Here is a 20,944-nt window from a genome sequence, read left to right on the forward strand (position 1 = left end):
GAATAAAGGATAAACAACAACACTTTCCACACTCACACATATATATTTAAAATCGACACCCTTTACATTGTCACCCAGTCCAGTCCCCAAATCCACGGGATAATATGAGAAAGGGTAATACTGTCACTCTTCTAAGGGATTGATAGTCACGGTTAACTAGCCTTATGTTAGCACTTCTATCTTACAGCTAATTTTTTTGCTACAAGCAAAATTCACCATCTGCCATTCACCCAACTTCACACAGAGTCCCTGCCTGTCATTCTAACAAACAGCTGTAATGGCTCCATGGGGCTAAGCCCAGAGCACAATGAGGGGGAGAGAAATGGAAAAGTAAAGATGAGCAGGACTTGAAATTTTTTTTCACTTCTTGTATTTCCTACACAGAAACAGATCTATTGCTCTGACAGATATGACATCAAACTAGGCTATGAGGGAGCTTCGAGGGAGTCCAATTTCCAACGTAAAACTTTCTTGGGGCTATTCCTGGAACTCTCTCTAGGTTTTTATAATCTACCCTCTAGGGGCAGAAGATGGACACAGCAAGAAAAATTGTGAAAAGTAGAGGGGAAAGTTTCATATCATCTTTCCCATAGAGCTTTTCCCAGGAAGGTTTTAAATGACCAATCCCTCGAATCAAAGTGTTTGATTCTCCTTTCTCTAATCTTTTTTTCTTGCCTTTTTGTTGCCCCTTTAAGTCTAATTTTTAAAAACAAAAACAAAAAAGAAACAAACAAAAAAAATCCTTTAGACTGGCTTAAATTTCTTTCCTGGAAATTTTATTATTTTTGTTGTCAGTGATAATCCTTCAGTTAGCTTTCTTATTTATGCATGTTACACCTATTGGTTGCTGAGTCTAGGCTGGCCCTCCACTTTATCTCTAGGAGACTTTGTAGATAGTAAATAGAACAAACTTAAAATTACCTGCATTAAAGCATAAATGCTTCCTGTTTATGGAGCCAATGTAGGTCTGTACCATAAGAGACTTCAGACAATGTGATCCTAATTTGATTGGTGAATGTGAGAGTAATGTAACATTTGATACTTTATATTCTCCTATATATGACCAAAAAAATCTCCTGGAGTTGCTGTTAGGGAGAGTAATGATCATATATCTATCTGTATATATTAGCTATGTGTATTCATAGATTGGCAGCCCTATTCTGAAGGAAACTGAATCCTGGGGCTGAGCCTGATTAATGATTCTTAAACATGTCTTTATATAGGTGTTTATATTAATGTGGGCAGGAGTGCATTCACACACGTGCATCATCCACTGCAACAAGTAAAGCAAACATTTATTAAATACCTACTGTTTGTAGAACATTTTGCTAAGTTTAGATAACACAGTCTTTTCCCCTGAGGGAGCTTGAAGAAGGGGATGAGCTACCAACTTGGGCAGCTATAATGCAGAGTATGATATGACAACCTTGTGGGGTACGTGGAGAGGGGATGGATGAACTGGGGAAGACTTCTTTGAAGAAGTGGCATTTGAATTGGGCTTCAAAGGATGGGTAGCAATGCAACAAGCAAAGTGAAAGCTTTTAAATATTTCAGGCCTGAGTAAGAATCTGAGCAAAGTTATCCAATGTGACAAGAAAGCTTCCTAGAGTGAATAGAAAGGAATCATTTGAAATCATGAAGTAACACGGCATAGTACAAAGAGATCTGGTCTGAGAATCAGAAAATCTGGATTTAAGTTTCACCTTGGATATATATGAGATGTACAGCTCCAAATAAGTCACTTAACTTTGCCTATTCAATTTTACAAGACTACTGCAGAACAAATGTAGCTCATAAAAGCTGTGATTCCTGCCTCAGGCATTTACTAGTAATGTGAATTTGTGCAAGTCACCTAACTAATGTCTGCCTCAGTTTCCTTATGTGTTAAATAGAAAAAAAATAGTATTTGCCTCCCAGGGTTTTGTACAAATAAAATGAAATAATTTGTGTATAGCACTTTGCATACCCTAAGGCACTATGTCTGGAAAGTTATGGTGCCATCAGGTTATGGAGAACCTCAAATGCTAAGCAGAAAAAAAGTCTAAAGTTTATTTAACAAACAATAGGGAGCCACTAAAGATTTTGAAAAGTAATGTATAAGAATGTGTGTGTGCATGCATAACATATAGTTTATATATATGGTGCCATATAGATGTTTCATAAGTTTAATCATCTAAAAACAGAAGCCACTCTGAATAGATGATAAAAATCTTATAATATATCAAATATCAACTTTTCTTCCTATTTTTCCACATTAACTAACTGAAAATCCCTGATTATGATTTTCAAATACCATTAGCTCCAATGACCAAGATAATCACGAATATATAATACACAGTTGCAAATTCTATCCAATGAAACTTCTCATCAACACAGTGACTATTTTCTTCTCTAGCCATCTTTGACAGACTGATTCCTATTACCTAATGACCATTCCCCTCATGAATGGTTCTGTATCTCCCCAGTTCTGTTTCTAAACATAGCCATCAAGGTAGCAACAGCTCTCAAAAGTCTTAGTTTCCAATATGGCACACGGTTGTGATTATTTTCTGATTCCAAAATCTCTTGTATTATTACCATTAAGACATTTCCCTGTTTAAGAGTAAGCATCTTTATTTTCTCCCTTCAATCTGTATTTCTGGGTCTAATTGTGGGATTCATAAATTTATTGAGGAGAATAAGGGATACTTTGGCTTTTGGGTTTTTTTGGACAGCTACCTAACCTTGTCCTTTCACCCCCTTGTTGTCTGATACCTTCCCATTACTCCTAATGCCAAGGATGGAGGGATAGACAACTAAGCTCCTCTGTTCTTTCAGGCACAAATTTAGGTAAGAGAGCCAAGTATTCTATTCTGAAATCCAAGTCTGAGCCTGCCAACTATCTTGTACCTAGAATAATGACCAAGTGAGAAGGATAGAGGTCAAACTTACAGCAACTGCAGGGACACCAGTCCATCGAATAAGCCCTTGGCAATCTCGGTGATCTTGTTTCCATATAGAACTCTGAGGGAGTGAGGGAGAGAGGGAGAGAGGGAGAGAGTCATCAGTCACCATTGCCTTCATGGTCATCTTCCACCCACTCTCTGGGATTCCTGCTTGGCCTGAGCTTGTCATCCATGCCTGCCTTCTGAGGGCATTCTAATTCTTCACTGATCTGACTTTGCTCCAGCAGGACATATGGCTTTCACAGAGCTGCTAAGATTCACAGCCAAGAACCTTGCGTCAAAATGAGTCTGTAACACAGGGGCTGTCCTTTCTTCTTTTTTTCTCTACTTTGAATATCATTTCTACCTTCCAACTCCCCAGGTAATCTGTAATCCTATCCAATAAATCCAATATACATTTATCAAGCTCCTACTATATGCCAGGAACTGTGCTAAGCACTGGGGATAAAATTAATAATGATAATGATGATGATAATAATAATAACAAAAGACCATCCCTGCCTTCAGTGAATTTATACTCTAAAAGCAGGAGACAACACACAAAAGGAGGAAGGAAAGGGTGGGTAGAACAGGACACTGGGGGGGCTCAGTACAGGGACATTTTGTTTCATGGAGTTGAAACTAGGTAGGGCAGCAGATGCAAAATAGAGTGATCTGTGAGTCTAGTTTCTGCCCTTTATAAAGAAAGGTATTGAGAAGAGTTTGATGGTCGACTTTCCCACTTTACAAACAGAGAGAAGAGACTAAGGAGGTAGAGTCAACCAATGCTCGAGTCTAGCAGTATGGTGGTAAGTTTAGTGATAAGCTTATCCTGGGAGGAGCATCTTATTGAAACAAGGCAGGGCAGCAGATAAGAAGAAAGAGGGGGATGCTTCAGGCTGTTTATATACCATGGGGTCATGGCCCCCATCTTTGCATATTCCTGGTCTTCCCCCAAAGAAAAAATATGGATTTTTCAGTGGATATTCTAAAAATTTCTCAGCGTGAGCCATACACACATAGACTCATGATAAACCTTAATTTTTCATGTCTAATATCTTTATTGAGTACTGCTTATGTTGGACCCAACTTAAATAGAGCTACTTTTAAAGATCCTTTTACATCCTAGGAATTCCTGGACAAAACCATTTGCTTATATCCAGATACCAGTATGGCTTCTGGGAAGAGGGACCATATATGCTCTTCACTATTGGGAAGTAGGGTAGTTTATTTTGGGTCATCTCCAGTCTATTCTTCCTGTGTCTAATCGGTGTTCTTATGTATAAAATGAGGGGTTGGACTAGTTGCCCTCTAAGCTTCTGTCTAGCTTTATATCTTGTGTTTCTATAAATTGCCCATCCCACTCTCCCTGCCCCCTGCCTCCTTCTCACACTTTGTCTCTCTGTGTCTCTCCTCTCTCTGCCCTTCTTCCTTTCTTTCTCTCCCTCTCTCTCTGTCTCTCCCCCCCTTCTTTTTCTGTAACTCTGAGGAAATGAGGGAGAGAACTATCAGTCACCATTGCTTTCATGATCATCTTGCATCCACCTTCTGGGATTTCTGTTTATGACTTCAATTTTTTGGTATCTCCCTCTAAGTTTCTATTAGGACTCATTGTCCATTCATTCTATACAGTTGCATTAAGTACATTCTTCATTCTTTTGATCTGCTTTTCCCCCTGTTGCATTATTAAAGATCTTTCATACTTTTTTATATTCCTCATACTTGTTAGCCTTAATTGCATTCTATAATTCCATTATGTGAATGTGCCATAATTTATTTAATCATTCCTTTATTGGGGGGTTGTCTATAAGTCATTTTCATTTTTATTGTAATTATAAAAACTACTGCTCTGAAATATACTGATTAGATAGCTGTTTATTTTTTAAAACACCTCTGGGATTCCCAACAAATGTTATTATTGGATCAAAGTCCTTTCTTAAAATCACATCCTTATGATAGAAGAGCACAATTATCTTTATATAATAGTCTGCTTTCCTACACTTATGCTCATCTACACCTGAGAATACCCCTTTGGCTACTGACCCTATGCCCAGGAAGATGCCTTCTGGAAACAGGCAGACCCAGATATCCATAGAAGAAACCTGCCAAACCTAAGGGCAGGACAAATTTACTAGGGGAGGGATGGGGAAGATTATTCATGGCTCCTTTGTGAGACAATTCTCTTTTTCTCTGAGTCCATTATCTTCCCCTTCCTTATCTGGTCCAATCTGCTTTTAGGATAGCTTGCCAGCACAACAAAGGGAAGAAGGCTAACAGAGATAATTTACAGGCTCAAAGGAATCAGAGCTTGACAGGAACCTTAGAGACCATTTGGTTCAACTTTCTTATTTTACAGATGAGGAAACTGAGGCGCAGAGAAGTGAGGTGATGTACTTGCTGAGGGTCACACAGATAATAAGTGGTAGAATCAAGATCTGAAGCTGGCTCTCTGACTCCGAATGCAAACCTTTCCATAGGTACCACGTAGTTTCTCTTATACTCTCTACTTCGGCCTCCATCTCTATTCCCCACAGGCTCCTCTTCAAAGAGAATCTGATCATAACATCCAATTCCCATGGAGACTGTGACTCTCATTAGTCCTCTTTGAGCAAGGGGGAAAAACTGGTAAATGGAAATGATAAAACAAAACAGCCCATTTCCTGATGCTACTAGAAGCAAGGAATAAGCATTTCCATGCTTTTTGCTCAGCCTGTGGGTGTGTTTCATTAATGTTTCAACAAATTAATGACTAAATAAAAGTCAGCATGATGGCTCAGGCACACATTTGTAATTCATATTAATGTTCTGCTGCTCACCGTGCCAAATGAACTAATGTCACTGTCTGCCCACTATTTCATGGCTGATGTCAAAGCTTCTGGGGTAGCAATCGAGTACAGCTTGGGGAGGAGAGGAAAGGATGAAAGGGAGAAGAGAGGGCTATGCCATTAGTCTCTTTGCTCACAGCCTCCTCACTCCTGTTGACTTTGAGCAGAAGTAAACATGCTGATTAGAAGGAGGGCTAACCTGCTCTCCAAGCCTGGCTGGACAAAACCCTCAGCACCACGAGGCACAGTGAAAGCTTGATCCACTCTGTGTGTTGCCTGAATACAACGTGCCTATTTTTGGACCAATCTGGGCCTTCTGGTCCAGAGTCTGATGCTCAGCAAAACCCAGAACCAGGTACCCCCTCCAGCCTCTATGTTTAAGTGTCTGTGAATCATAGGATTATAGGCAGAGCTGGAAGTGACTTGACAAAGTGAAAAAGGACTGTGATCAAGGGATTAGTCTAGATTTTTAGTTGTGGAAACTGAGGCCCAAAGATATGAAATGATTTAGCAAACGTCACACCAATTTTAAGTAACAAAGCAAGTCCGATGTTCTTATCACTACATTATATTGTTTGTAGCCCAAAGTGGTCTGAGTAAGCCTTAGACCAATGAAAATGGAGTGGATATCTAAACACAATGTCTAAATATACCTAACACCTTATTGGTAGAGGAGCCAGATTATGAAATAGCTTTCCTTCTAATCTGGCATCCTGGTGGGGTACAGCAGGCAGGTCACGTCAGACTAACTGTCCCTAGACTGTTTCTGGATCCTGCCAGAGGAATGTGAAATAGAGAGAGCACAGAAGTAACTTGGCAGCTGGCAGACCTCTCTCCTTTTCCCTGTGATCCTTAATACAATAAGCAGATACTAATCTCGCACACAATCCTGTCTCTGATATCCCAGACAGATGTTTCATCTGATAAACCAAAACTAATTTACTCGAGAAGCAGCAGGCAGCAGCTGAATCAGAGGCCTCCCCGATCCTCTTCTCAGCCTATTCCCAACCGACTGGGGTCTTGGTGGAAAAACAAAATCTGTAATTTGTTAACTATCCACTCAAGTAATAACAAGGCAAAAGCTTTACACTGAGTGAGTGAGGGAACGGCATTCCTAATTCATGAGAGTTTGAATCTCATCACCTAAAATAGAGCATGGAGGCCACCAGAGGTGAATAATGATGACAAAAAGACCTCTGAAAAACATTTCAAGTACATTATCTCATTTGAGCTTTATAACCCAGTGGTGTTTCTGATGTACTACATTGAAGCCAGAAGCTCTTGGTGGACATGTCCTACCCATTGGGATATACAATGATTCCAGAAATGGAGAATACACATGCATGCATATACATACATACACACATACTCACACACGAGAAAATGATTAATAGTTTTAAAAAAGACTGCATTCCCCTTGCAGTTAGCTCCTGAGAGTACTTCAAATTAAGGGGCAATAATTGAACATCCTTTTATACAGTTATGTGGGGGAAACCTCCACTTCCAAATTAATAGGAAAAAAAAAGAGCAGGCTCAGTAGTGAGCATGGAGTCCAGCCATCTCCATACATTTCCTACCAGAGGCAACACTTTTACAGGTCACAGAATGGGAGGGGGAGAGAGTGGATGTTAGAGGAGGAGATATATTAGAATTAGAAGCAAATAGCTAGAAAATCTGCAGGGCATTTAATCAATAAAAAGAATGCATTTGGGTTGTACAAATATTCTGCAGAATCAATTCCATTCCCTCTTCTCCCCAAGAAATATTTGTTTCTTTACAAAGTTGCCATGAGTGCATAGGGGAACATAAAAGCCATGATAAACACCTTCTAAAAAATATGGAAACATCCCTTTCCCATTTCTCATTGCAACTGTATTCTCCACTTACAGTGAGGTGAGGGATTTTAAGCCCTGGAATGCATCTGGTGCAATGTCGGAGATCTGATTCTTGCTGATGTCTCTGAAAAACATTGATGGGGTAAAATAAGAATTTAGGTCATAAAAAATCATACAATCATTCATAAAATAGTAAAGTCATTCCTAAAAGCAAAGTATTCAAGACTAGCAGAACCCATAGAGCTTATTTAGTCCCCAATTTTCTTTTTGCAGATGGGAAAACTTAAGCATTCATGACACAGCAGGACTTAGAATTCAGATTTTTGGATTCCCAATCCACAACTCCTTATTACTCATCCCATAGCCACATTTATCACATAATGATTCTCTTGATGATACCCCTCCCCACTTTCTCTTTTCACTGTCCACAAACCCTATGCATTATTCCCAAATCTCCCAGCTGCTTTCCCTCTCAGACTTGAATAATGCCTTGAGCAGCAAGACACCTGAGCCTACTGAAATATCTTATTAGGTGGAATCTCTGGGCCAAGAAAGGTGGGCAAATAAAATATGTTTTCAGTCATAAAGATGTGTGTACCTGGAAGGAGCAGCAATTCTGAAATGAGGTTTGGAACTATTGTAGCTTTTTAATTTTCTATTTTTTAAAAGCACTGTGAGTTGCAGAACCTCTCCAACATTAAAACAAAAACAAAAACAAAAAAGAAAAATTAAACAAATAGGAAAATTGAGTCCCTCGGTTCCTGGGTGTTAAGAATACGGGAGAAATGATGCACCTTAGAAACTTACTAACACTTATCTATGTGATTGGACCAGTTCTGTCAGAGTTTATTCCGCATAACTGGATAAGCATGGACTTGGACCAGAACTGTGCATCATAAAAGTAAACTCTTCATGGTAGATGTTCCTTCTCCTGACACAAATTGGCAATTTACTAGTAACCTGCAATTTTAGGGATTTGGTTCCATTAGTGAGAAGCTAAATGACTAGCTACACAGCTAGTGAGAGTCAATAGCAGCACTTTAATCTTTCTGATTCCAAATCCAGTCTTCTATCTACTACTCGTAGGTGTTTCACGTTTAGCACAGTGCCTGGCACAAAGTATGCACTTAATAAAAGCTTGTTGCCTTGCTTGGGTTTATCATAAAACATCAAAGCCAGAAGAATACTTGGAGATTATCTGCCTAACCCTCTTGCTTGACAGAGAAAGCATACTAAGACTCAGGGATATCAAGTAATTTGCTCCAAATCACATAATAAGTTATTTGGGTGTAGACTTCTAGGTCATGTGACTCCAATCTAAAGCTCATTCTCCCATTATTTAAAAGCACTAAGTTCAATGAGGTTGCCTATTAGATTAGGTCTTTCTATCATCTCTAATATGGATTATTGCCAATAGCTTCTCTTCCTCAGATCTCTCCCCAAAATCAGTTCATCTAATATTCTGCTACCAAATTTCCTTAAGCACCCATTTCCTTAGTCATGTCATCCTCCTCCTGTATCAACCCCTCTAGCTCTCTGTTGTCCCTAGCCAACAACATTGGACATTCTTCGCCATGCCCTACTCTGCAATCAAGCCAACTGGGTCCCCTCTTCTCCTCATACACAACCCTCCTGTCTTCCACCTCTGTGTTTTAGCACTGGCTCTCCCTCCATCGCCACCTCCATCCATTCCCACCTCTTTCCAACCAGCCCCCCCAATGCTGCCTGAAACTCATTCCCTCCTCACCTTAACCTCACTGACTTGCTGAAATCACGTTTCAAGTCAATGCTTGGAGATACAGCTCAAGAACTATTGTCCATGGGAAGCTTTTCTTGATCCTCCCAATTGCTCGTAATGTCCCTCCCAAACTACTTTGTGTTTGCTTTGTATTTACATTTATTCTCTTTGTACTTATTTTGTATAAACATGCACATAGAGACCTACATATATATATATATACACACACACATACATGTGTATATATATATGTGTGTGTGTGTGTGTGTGTGTGTGTGTGTGTGTATATATATTTATAAATTTCCCCCATTAGAATGTAAGCTATTTGAGAGTTGGTATTTCTTTTCATATCCAGTCCTTGTATTTATATCCTTAGCAGAGGGCCTAGCACATATTAATTTCCATAAATGCTCTATGGTTGATTCCAGCTTCAGGTTTTGCTAATGACCATTCACTAAAAGAGAGTTTTCATTTCTAGAAATTACTTGGATTGGGAACTAGAAATGGGACTTGGCTGCTAGATAGAAACATGCAATATTTACAATGATGTTTTAACACCTCTTTTCTATAAAAGAAAGAAAATCAATTTTCTTTGCTTTGGTGTGAATTAGGAAAGAAGATAGGACCTCCAAGGGTCAGGGCAATGAGGAGAAGAACAACTGTGAAGAAACAGCATCCTGAAAACACTCCTGAAAATGCTTTCTTCAAATGAGAATAATTAACGCTCTTTGGTTCTCTTAAACAAGGACAGTTGGAGCCTGAGAATGGAGCCCTATTGGGCATATTTTTCTTTCTTTTAAAAAAATATGAAAAATACAGAACAATCAGTTTCCATCCCCTTCTTTGTGAGTCTTTAATTGGAAAGATACTGCACAGGTTCAAGCTTCTTAGCTACAGCTGTTCAGCTTATCCCTTTAGCCAGTGAGATCCCCACTAACAAATCCACAGATTGTATTTGCAAACTCACCAGCTTAAATTGAGATTTTCTTCAGCTCCCTCTTTTCACAGAAGGGTTTTAGGAAGTGAATGCACCAGGATTATCCTAGCCCTTCCTTCCTGAAGCACAGTCTTTGGTATGGTGGACTAGCAAGTCATTATGGACAAAAGTGAACTTTTGTTCACGGTGGCTGTGTTCCTATTAGACTGCCAAAATGCAATGGATTCCCTTTTGCTTTTCTAATATCTTTGGTGAGGATGGGCTGAGTCTGCATGGTGACCAGACTCCTGGTATATAAATTTATTCTCCATAACTAGTATGGAAACTTGTTTCAGTCCTGTGATGGGAGTTGACATAAAACGTGAACATTCAGTAAGCTTCTCTGGATAGTTGGAAGTAGTATGAATACCCGTTTTGAAGTAGTTATGGGGAAAAAGACTTGGAAAAGCAAATTTCTGGGTTATCAAAATTATAGAATTTTAGAGTTAGAAGGACTTTGGAAGTAATTTAATCTAACTTCCTAACTTCTATTCCATTTCTAATTGATCAGCATTTATAGTGTCGACAATATGCCAGGTACCATGTTGAGAGTTGATGGTACAAAGACAAGAACAAAACAATCCATGACCTCAAGAAATTTTCATTCTATTGAATGTACAGATAAGAATGCTGCTAGATAAAAATCACTTGCTCACAAGAATTCCCTTTCCATACAATATATCCACATCCATCTGTCCATGTGGATAGACATATTACTGCCTTCTACTCTTCTTTTGGCTTGGACTCCTATTTTCTTTATTTTCCCTTGGAGAAGTTTTACTTGGAGCTAGACTTGCCACTGGGAGTAAAAAGAAAAGATTCTATTTATTTAAAGGACTTTTCAAGGACAAGGAACATAGTGCACCTAAATCATAGTTTAGGTGAAACTCCTGCTTTTTTTTTTTTTTTTTTTTTTTCAGATAATACACTGAGAAACACTCATTAGGTGAGTGCAACAACCCCCAACTAGGGTTTCCTCATGGTTTCTACCTATCCAGGTATTTTGGGGGAAATAAGGATGAGAGCAACCATACTCAGCATGAACTCACTTATGTCAGGCGTTAGGACAACCTGAGTTCAATTATAGCCTGAGATACTAGCTGTGTGTCCTTGAGGTTAGCCTTTGTTTGCTTCAGCTTCCTCAACTGCAAAATGGGATAATAATAGCATCTATCTTCCAGGGTTGTAGTGAGGGTCAAATGAGATATTTGTAAAGTGCTTAGCATAATGCCTGCTTCCCAGAGTCTTATGTAAATGTTAACATTATCTAAAGGCAAAACTTAATGTCCTATTTTTACTAGTTGCATTTAATTCTAGGAGAAATAAGAGACAGACACAACTTCTTTAGAGATCAGTCCTTCCTAGTCAGAAAATATAAACAGATCTTCCTTGAGCATAAGGACAAAACATGATTCAGTTCACAGACATTTCTACCAGCTAATTCCCTGCCCCTAGGGGAGGGGAGGAAGAAACAAAAGGAGTGAAATGAATGAAAACACCATCTTGCTCTTCTCCTTGGGCAAAGAAAGGAGAGACTCTAGTAACTGAATTCCATGTAAAGGCATTGTCTGGTGGTGCTCATTAAGCCCTTCTACACACCAATACGTATTGATTGACTATCCCTCTTGGTCTCCCTCTCAGTTTGGAAGGTAACAGGATTTTCTATTTTCTTTCTGAGTCCTGAAGTGGTCCATATATAACCTATACGGTCATCAGGCCCCTAGGATGAAAGATTATGCTCCACCACTAGTGTGTGACTTTACTATTTCAGGCAGTAACCCTAACCTCACTGTTTAATATGCCCGAGGTGTAAAGACAGGAGCAGTAGAAGTATTAACTACTACCATTAGGTGATGTTAGCAATGATGAATGGACGGATAATGGTAAAATTATTAATAATAGCTGACATTTAGGCCACATTTTTAGGTAGGCAGAGTTGTTTTACATACATTTTCTCATGAGATCCCTATGAGATCCAGCCCCATGACATCATTGTTACAGGAACCATTCTTTTAATTTGATGTTTGAGCAAACAGGCTTAGAGAGTTTTAGGTGACTAGACAGGATAGTGATACCTAGACTGGTAATAAAACTGAGCATGACAATTATACCAACAATAATAATAGAAATTCCTGTAGCATTTTAAGATTTTAAAATTCTCTCTCTCTCTCTCTCTCTCTCTCTCTCTCTCTCTCTCTCTCTCTCTCTCTCTATATATATATATATATATATATATATATATACATAGATACATACACACACACACTTGGGATTTTCTTGTCAAAGATAGTTGAGTAGTTTCTCTCTTTCTATATAGATACATGTATGTGTATACACATATATTTGTTAGAATTTTCTTGTCAAAGATACTGGAGTAGTTTGTCTCTCTCTCTGTGTCTTTGTCTCTCTCTCTCTCTCTGTGTCTCTGTTTTTGTCACTGTCTCTTCTTCCCTTCCTCCCTTCCTGCAAGTGTGTGTGTGTATGTATATATATATATATATATATATATATATATATATATATACACATACATACATATATATACATATATATATATATATATATAAAATATGTATGTATGATTGCCTCATCCTATGTAGAGCCCTTTATATGAACATTATATCACCTTGCTATGTATGCTACTTGTAATAACCCCATGGGGTTGGTACTTTAGACATTATCCTTCCTTTACAGATGAAGAAACTGAAGCTTAGAAATGTTGAGGCTTGCTTCTGTCAAGCAGCTCAGAAGTATCAGATGGAGAAGTTTAAACCCAGGCTCCCCTTGACCAAGCCATGGTCCACCATGTCATCCTGTCTCTCTAGGGAAAGTGATAACAGCAGTTTTTTAGTGGCGTCTGTGATGGAGGTAAAGCTGTCTGTAGAATTCTTACTCTGGGAGCATAATGTAAACAACAGGAAAATGCAGGTCACAATGCCCCTTTCTTCAGATACCACCTTCAGACATTTCCAAGACATTTTTTAAATTTTCCAAATAATCTAATCCTAATCAGACAGATTTTCATATGTCCAGCCCAAAGTCTCTCACACCTCCTCCAGCACAAAATGTCCCCTAAACTTCTTTTCTCACCAGTCTTATCTGAGCTAACCAAGGACTATCCTTAGCCCTCCTCCCCAAGCAGATCCCAGTCCCTGCAACACATCTCATTATCACGAAATATGCTATCTCCCAAGGCGGAGGATGGGAGTAAACATGGATCATCACTCATTTCTCCATCTCCCCTCTGCACCCCCCCCCAGAAGTCCAGATATAGCAACTTACATCCTTTTTAGCTTCTTGTACTGTGTGAAGGCTCCTGCAGGGATGGATTTAATGGAGTTCTGTTCCAGGCGTCTGAAAAAAGAGCCCAAAGTCAGTTAGTCAATCAATCAATTAATCCACAAACATATATATTGAGTATATTGAATACCCACTACAAGCATAGGACTTAGGGGATACAGATGGAATCCTTGATCTCAAGGAGCTGATAATCTAGTCGAGCAAAGGGAATTAACATATCTGAGATGATTGCAAAGCAAAATAAGAGTATGGAATTCATTGCTATGTTGTGTGGTTCTGAGAAGGGGCAGGTAAACAAGGACTAGAGCAATGAGATGAGGGAAGGTTTCATCAGAGAAACAGGTATGATAACAGGTAGGCCTTGAAAGATGGGTAATACAAGAATAGTTGGTAGGGAAAGAGAGAGTATTCTAAGTGGGAAAACTTTCTCTATCATATACACACAAATATACACAATCTTTTTTTTTTTTTTGTCATGAATCCATGATTTCATTCTTATAGAAAACTTCCTACATTGATACATTTCCATATCATTTTACCATCTCTTATCACTTTGCCATTTTACAGAATTGTCCAGAGCACTGATAATTTTTTTTTAGAATTTTTTTCACAGTATATATGCATGAGCAATTTTTCTCCACAACATTATCCCTTGTATTCATCCCTCCAAATTATCCTCCCCTCCCTCCACTCCCTCCCCCCCCGATGATAGGCAATCCCATACATTCTACATGTGTTACAATAAAACCTAGATACAATATATGTGTGCAAATACCATTTTCTTGTTGCACATCAAGTACTAGACTCTGAAGGTACAAGTAACCTGGGTAGACAGACAGTAGGAGCACTGATAATTTAAAAAACTTGCCCAGAGGCACACAACGAGTGAGTGTATATATACATATATGTGCAAATACATACACACACATATGTCAAAGGAGGAAGGAATTTGAGCTCGTTTTCCTGTCTTAACTGCCAGATCTCCAGTCAATACACTAAACTGCCATTTAAAAAAAATAATGAAGTTATTTGAGGTGAGTTTTTGTTTGAAAAATAAACTGAAAGGGAGAAATATCTTTTTGTTTTTTATTCAGCAATAGATACCACCTTCAGTAAAGAAGTTTCTTCCAACAAGTTCCTTGAAAATTCCAACAATTAATTGACTCTTTAACACTGACTGAATGAAATTGATATTGCTGAATGAATAAATTGAATTGTCTAGGTCCACTTTGTTGATTCAACTGTCTTTCTAAGAGGTGCATTGTCAGGGAGAATATCTGCCCTAATTTGCAGAGGAATGCCTGGGAGCTCTGACTCTTCCATGACCCTCTAGGTCCAGGGCTTAAGGAAGGCTGCTTTTGGGACTAGGCCCTCTCTCCTCCAGGAGGCACCAGGGTTTAATTCTAGCAAATAACAGCAATATTTATCTTTTATCAATACAGATTTCTAGAAAAACCCAAGACACCAAGAAAAGGAATAGACTTAGGACTTGACTTCTCACTAATGAACCACCTTGCTATTCTGCTAAAAAATAAACCACACACACAGCCAAACGGATGACTATGACACAGGCAAAACCACTGATTGGTTGACTGATTTTATATACTCCTTTGTCTTGGCACTTGTGGAAACAACCTCAAAGTCTCCTAAGCTTTCGGCCTGATTTCCTGATTCCTTTTCCAGTCTCCTGTGATGATTTTCAGAATTAGATCACATTTTACTCAGGACTCCTAGAGCTTGCCGCTTTGGTCTCTGGTAGCTTTAGGAGTGGTGAACAGCTTAATATGAGAACAACCATCTAGACTGAAGGTCAAAATCAATTCCTCTTTTCGTCACTGAACCAGCTCAACCTAGGAAGTGCCAGAAACCCTGGTGACCCAAGAGCTGTCGCTTTTTCAGAAGAAGCTGAGAGGAAAATAAAAATTTCCCATTTTTCTCCATCCCACTATCTCTTAAAGGCCTTTGCATCACCAAAAGCATGTTCAGCGAGAAGGCAGCTAGGAGAGCTAGGGAGGGAGCCCGCTTCCATTAGGCTTGATGGATGACGCTCTGGCCCAGACTAAGCACTGAAGATCCCATCCTAATCAATCTCACGCCTTATGAAGGTGCAAATCTTTTCATCACCTCCTCATTTGGAGCTTGTGTTCCCTAAGCTCTCAGCATGGGGGTGGAGGAGGGAGGAAACCCAAAATGCTGAGGAGGGGAGCAGAGGAGGATCGCACTTCCCAGTCTGCGTATAACCATCTCCCATTCCTGGCAGTGATGAGACCATTTGTCTCCAAGAGTAATCCCCACGGCGGAGTGGGGGAGACAGTTGTATTAATTTGTGCCTCAGCTATCTCGTCTTCATTGGGGGAAGAAAGTATTTGTTACTTGGCCTGCTAATGGAGCAGTTTGCCAGCAATTTTCCCATTTCAAACAACATCTCAGTCGCTAATGTGTAATGGTTTGTCAGACCTACCCATAACACAGACAAATCACTCTCAAGGCAAAAGAAAGGAGGAGAAAAAAGGGGAAAAAAGGGCGGGCAAGCCGGAGGAACATTAGTACTGATAATTCTTGGCTGTCGGATGAATAGAGTCTACAAATGAGAATGCCACGCTCTATTAACAGTGCCTTTGTGCTTTACTTGAGAGGTGTCAGAAAGTGTCCTTTATTGTGTCTGCAGCCTCAGAATGACTGGATGCAGGAGGTGAAGGCAGAAGCTGGGCTTGCCCAGAGTGAATGCAGGAAGCTTGTCTTTGGGGTAACAGATCCTACTACAAGGGCAGTTAACGGGCACCACCCACAGAAGGTGCAAAAAAAGGTGAGATTGCTTTGGAGAGGCAGCTCCTTTTCAGGGGAAAAAAACCAACAGTACTGTTCTTGTTTTTGCATCCGATTCCTCATGACCACCCAGGCTATACTGTCCATGGGGTTATCTCGGCAAAGATAACAGAGTGGTTTGCCATTTCCTTTTCCAGTGGGTTAAGGCAAACAGAGTCAAAGGACATCCCTGGTTACATAGCTAGTGAGTGTCTGAGGTTGCATCTCCACGCCCAGCCTCTATCCACTGGACCATCTCGCTGCCTCCTATTCCAGCCAGTGCCATCTGTCCCTAACTCCCTGAGGGCTCTCCACTGCCAGCAAGCTCCTAAGATTCCACGATGCTGGGAGGATTCGGAAAAGTCTAGTTTGCCAGTCTCTGAGTTATCTGCAAAGAGATGCAGGCAGCCCAGGGACTTCTCAGGACCTACATATGATGTAGGAGAAAGGGCGCTGGTCTGGGCATTGTGCGCGAGTCCTGTCTCTCTTACTGACAAGCTGTGTGACCTTCCTCGTTCTGGGGTTAGATCGGATAATCTGCTTTTTAATTTTATGATTCTCCCTTCTGTTGGTAAGAGGTAAAACGGATGGCACTTGGAGTTTCTGTGCAGCCCCATGGCAGTGAACAATTCAAGTCTGTCAGAGTCTTTGAGACTCAGCACAAATACTACCTTCTCCATAAGGTCTTCCACGACTGCCCTGGTTGAAAGTATTTTCTCCAATCTCAAATATTTCTGGAACACTTTGACTATCACACTCTATCTTGGTTTCAAACAGTATATAATCTAGTTAGAGAGAATAAAAACTGCTCTTATGTGAATATATCTTATGAATATGTCTCCAAGAGAATATAAGCTTCGTGAGGGCAGATTACTATATAATTTTTTTATGTCCAGCAATACTTAGTATTATTTATAGGAGGTACTTAATATATATTGAACTGAGTTGAATTGAGTTGGAGGTACATAAAACTTTTTGATTGCCCATGTGTTTTTGTTTCTGTTCAATTGTTTTCAGTCAATTCAGTATTTAGTTCTTCACAATCTCATTTTGGGCTTTTCTTGGTAAAGATACTGGCATGGTTTGCCATTTCTTTCTCCAGCTCATTTTGCAGATGAAGAAACTGAGGTAATCACAGTAAAGTGACTTGCCCAGAGTCACACAGCTATTATGTATCTCGGTCAAATTTGATCTCAGGAAGATGAATCTTTCTGACTCTAAGTCTGATACTATATTCACTGTGCTACCTATTTGTCCAACAACAGCAACAGCAGCAAAAAATGTGGAGACCCAGACAGAATTAGTCTATTTGCAGTTACTGAGCATCTATTAAATAGCCCTGTGCTGTTGCTGTGCTTTCATAGCTATAGTTCCTGTCCTTAAGAGGTTTACATCTCAAGGATAAGGGGCTCATATGATCAAAGAATCTTAGCTTAACAGGTATCATTTACTCCAATCCTATCATTTTACAATGAGGAAATAGATGCTAAGAAAGATTAAATTACTTTCCCAGAGTCAAAGAGATGATGGGTGACAAAGTGGGACTTGAACCCAGGCTAATTTAAGATCACATGGTTATTGGCAGGCCTGGGATTATCCTCCAGATTTCTTGATTCTTTCCACTCATATTCTTCTCCTCCTTAATACTTAAGCATAAAACTGTATGAAAACAGACTGTTAATTTAGTAGGGAAGGAATAAGGATTTCAAGACTTGGTTTCCAAAGCAAGCCCCCAAATCTGAGCCTGCTAATCCTGGTAAAGGAGTACTTCTGTCTGCAGCCAGTCCCATTTGTACAAACCAACACTAAGATTTGTTTTTGCTTGTCATACTCAGATCCACAGAAAGGAGACCACAGACACTCAGCCTCTTAGTTGTGCTTTGGTTTCCAGGCATGGTCCTGTCATTATGTCCGTTAATCCCAGGCTGACTGACATCACATTCTCCAGGTCTGGGTCTTTCTAGTGGAAGTCACAGGCAGTAGGCTTGCTGATCTGGGAACTATGGTGGGTGTGGGACAGAATGTGAAGTGATATTTGATCCTGGATTCTCCACTCTCATGGCTCATCTTAGAAAAAATAACATCCTGTCAATGGAGAATCATCTGATTAAGGTGTTAGTCAATATACATTTATTAAGCATCTATTATGTGCTAGGAACTCTGCTAAGCACTTTTATGTAAGAGGGAACATCTCATGTGGGACTCTAACCTGCCCATACCATATATTCCAAGGGGTCCAGCCACTGCAGGCTGGGAAATGAACCAAAAGAAATATCCAATGAATAAAAACAAGTGGGGGCAGTCAGGAGTATGAGGTTCTTTCTGAAAGGCAGATTTAGTGTGAGCTGTCACATTTAGGGCTATGTCTAAAGCACACAGCTGTTTTAGGCCTTTTGTTAACTGGTGTTCACGACTTCCTTTTGCTGGCAAACATTCATCAGGCTGTGAGTTGATTTAATAAAATTAGTGGGAAAACAAACATACAAATCAAACAGGCGAGCATCTCCCCACCCCACTGGAGATGAGTTTTCAGAGATTTTAGGCGTTTGTCCTTCATATTGATCTACTCTAACTCCTCCTGCACTCCCTTAATGAACTTTGAAGATGTAAACACATGACAGAGCACAAAGCATTTCTTGCAATAGTTAAGTCAACATTATTCCCTCTGCCCCCAGCAAGGACGTGTCTGATGTTTTTCAAAAATTGTTTGTAAGCTTGCTTTCCTTTTGGCCATCCAAATGAGGTTTGGAAACTCATCTCATCTCTGGCTGAGTTGCTAAGAGTATTGGTCTTAATGAGCATTTGAGACACTCCTTTATAAGCCTTTCTCCATTTGCAACTCTCTTGCTGTTTTAAATTCGATTCAACATAATACAAGGCAATGCAATTTAGCAAACTTTTATTAAGTGCTTATTTTGTGCCAGGCACCATGTTCCCTAACCCAAGCATTCTAACTAGGCCTACTAAGGCCTTCTTAGGGAAGCAAAATCTAGCCCAGTCTGGAGGATGGTCAATCAATCACCTTTCCAAAGCCAGCTGACATATATAACTCTAGAAATCTGAAAGGTATCATGGGATAATAGAGAGGATAATAGGAAGACATGGATTCAAATCTCACCTCAGACACTTACTACTTCTGTGATCCTGGGTAAGTCACTTAATTTCTGGGCCCAATTTCCTAATCTATAAAATGAGAAGACTGAAGTTGATGACTTCTAACATCTGCTCTGGCTTTAAATCTATGGTCATATGATAAAAGCTATTTCCAAGGCTCCTCTCCATTACCCACGCCCCATTCCATTTGGGGGACAATCTAGTTCTAGAAATCTCATGTCTTTCTTCTAAGCTTATGAATTCCCGATTCTGTAATGATTCCTGGTTACGTTAGTTACCCAAGTTTCAATGTTTATTCAACATCAAAAATGTGGAATGTATGTATTTTTTAACATAAACCAGGCTCTCAAATAGCCATCTGTAGTATACATGGCAATGTCTACAGAGAACAGAGGCCCAGAAACCAAACCAGATTTGTTCTTCATATATATATATATAGCTTAGGGGCTAAAACATAGGGTATGTTTTTATGTCCTAAAAAAAACACACGTAGTCTGGAATGGAAACTTAGACTAAATCATTCTAATTTTAGAAATCTATGTTCTATAGATGTATAAATGTTAGGGTAAGGGTGTAGGATGGATTATCTTAGTATAAAATCCTAGACTAACTCCACTTTTCCCTAGGCCTTTATGGTAACTCACTGTTGTGTTCTGTGTAGGAAGAGGAGTTAATGAAATCTCTCTAAAATCAGGAGTCTTAGCTCAGAAATTTAGAAACACTAATAGAATAATTAGCTTAGTGAGTCTGGCTAGGGAAGGCCCTATCCTTTGGTCTGTCTTGGGTCTTGGGTCAAGATGGGGCCATTTTGGATTCATCTCCAAACATTTTTCCCATCTGTGAATTCATGTACCTTACCTTTGTGGACCTGTATCCCACAGTTGGCTCAAGACAACATTAAGATCCAGTGTGTGTGTGTTTGTGGGGGAGTATAGTAGTAGCCCACATGCTTCTAGAGTTGCCTTCAGTACAAAAGAAGATCTTGACTTTCTTCTTTTTGTGCATATAATATGTGTGTGAGAAAAAGTAAAGGTTTAGAGGTGGGTGGGTTTTTCTGACTCTGGGGACACAGTAGGTATATTTTAGGTCATTCTCTATAATGAAGTTGAAATCATCAATCTATTTTTTTAGACATGGCTTTAGCTAGAATATTGTGATTTGAGAAAGGACAGAAAAGTCCACCAGCATATTAAATATATGCCCCATATTCAAGTGCTACGATAGGTGTTCTTAACCATTTTTGGCAGTCTAGTAAGACCTGCAGACCCCTTCTCAGAATAATAATTTTAAATATATGTATATATACACACATATGTGCACATATTTATACATGGATTTATAAAGGAAACCAATTGTATGAAATAAAATTAACAAAATATTTTAAAAAACTATTTCACAGACCTCAGTCTAAAAATCCCTTTGCTAAA

The 20,944-nt window shown here is 39.4% G+C and overlaps 1 protein-coding gene across 1 annotated transcript in view; it reads right to left on the reverse strand.

Annotated features, from left to right (window-relative positions):
- The window catches only part of SLIT3 (slit guidance ligand 3), a 772,880-nt gene that overhangs the window by 135,998 nt on the left and 615,938 nt on the right, over window positions 1-20,944 (reverse strand). The window contains 3 exon segments of the mRNA XM_074292023.1: window positions 2,932-3,003; window positions 7,637-7,708; window positions 13,581-13,652. Coding sequence (XP_074148124.1) covers window positions 2,932-3,003; window positions 7,637-7,708; window positions 13,581-13,652 — 216 coding nt within the window.

Source organism: Sminthopsis crassicaudata, chromosome 2 (assembly GCF_048593235.1).
Source record: "Sminthopsis crassicaudata isolate SCR6 chromosome 2, ASM4859323v1, whole genome shotgun sequence".
In the NCBI taxonomy this organism is placed as follows: Eukaryota; Metazoa; Chordata; class Mammalia; order Dasyuromorphia; family Dasyuridae; genus Sminthopsis; species Sminthopsis crassicaudata.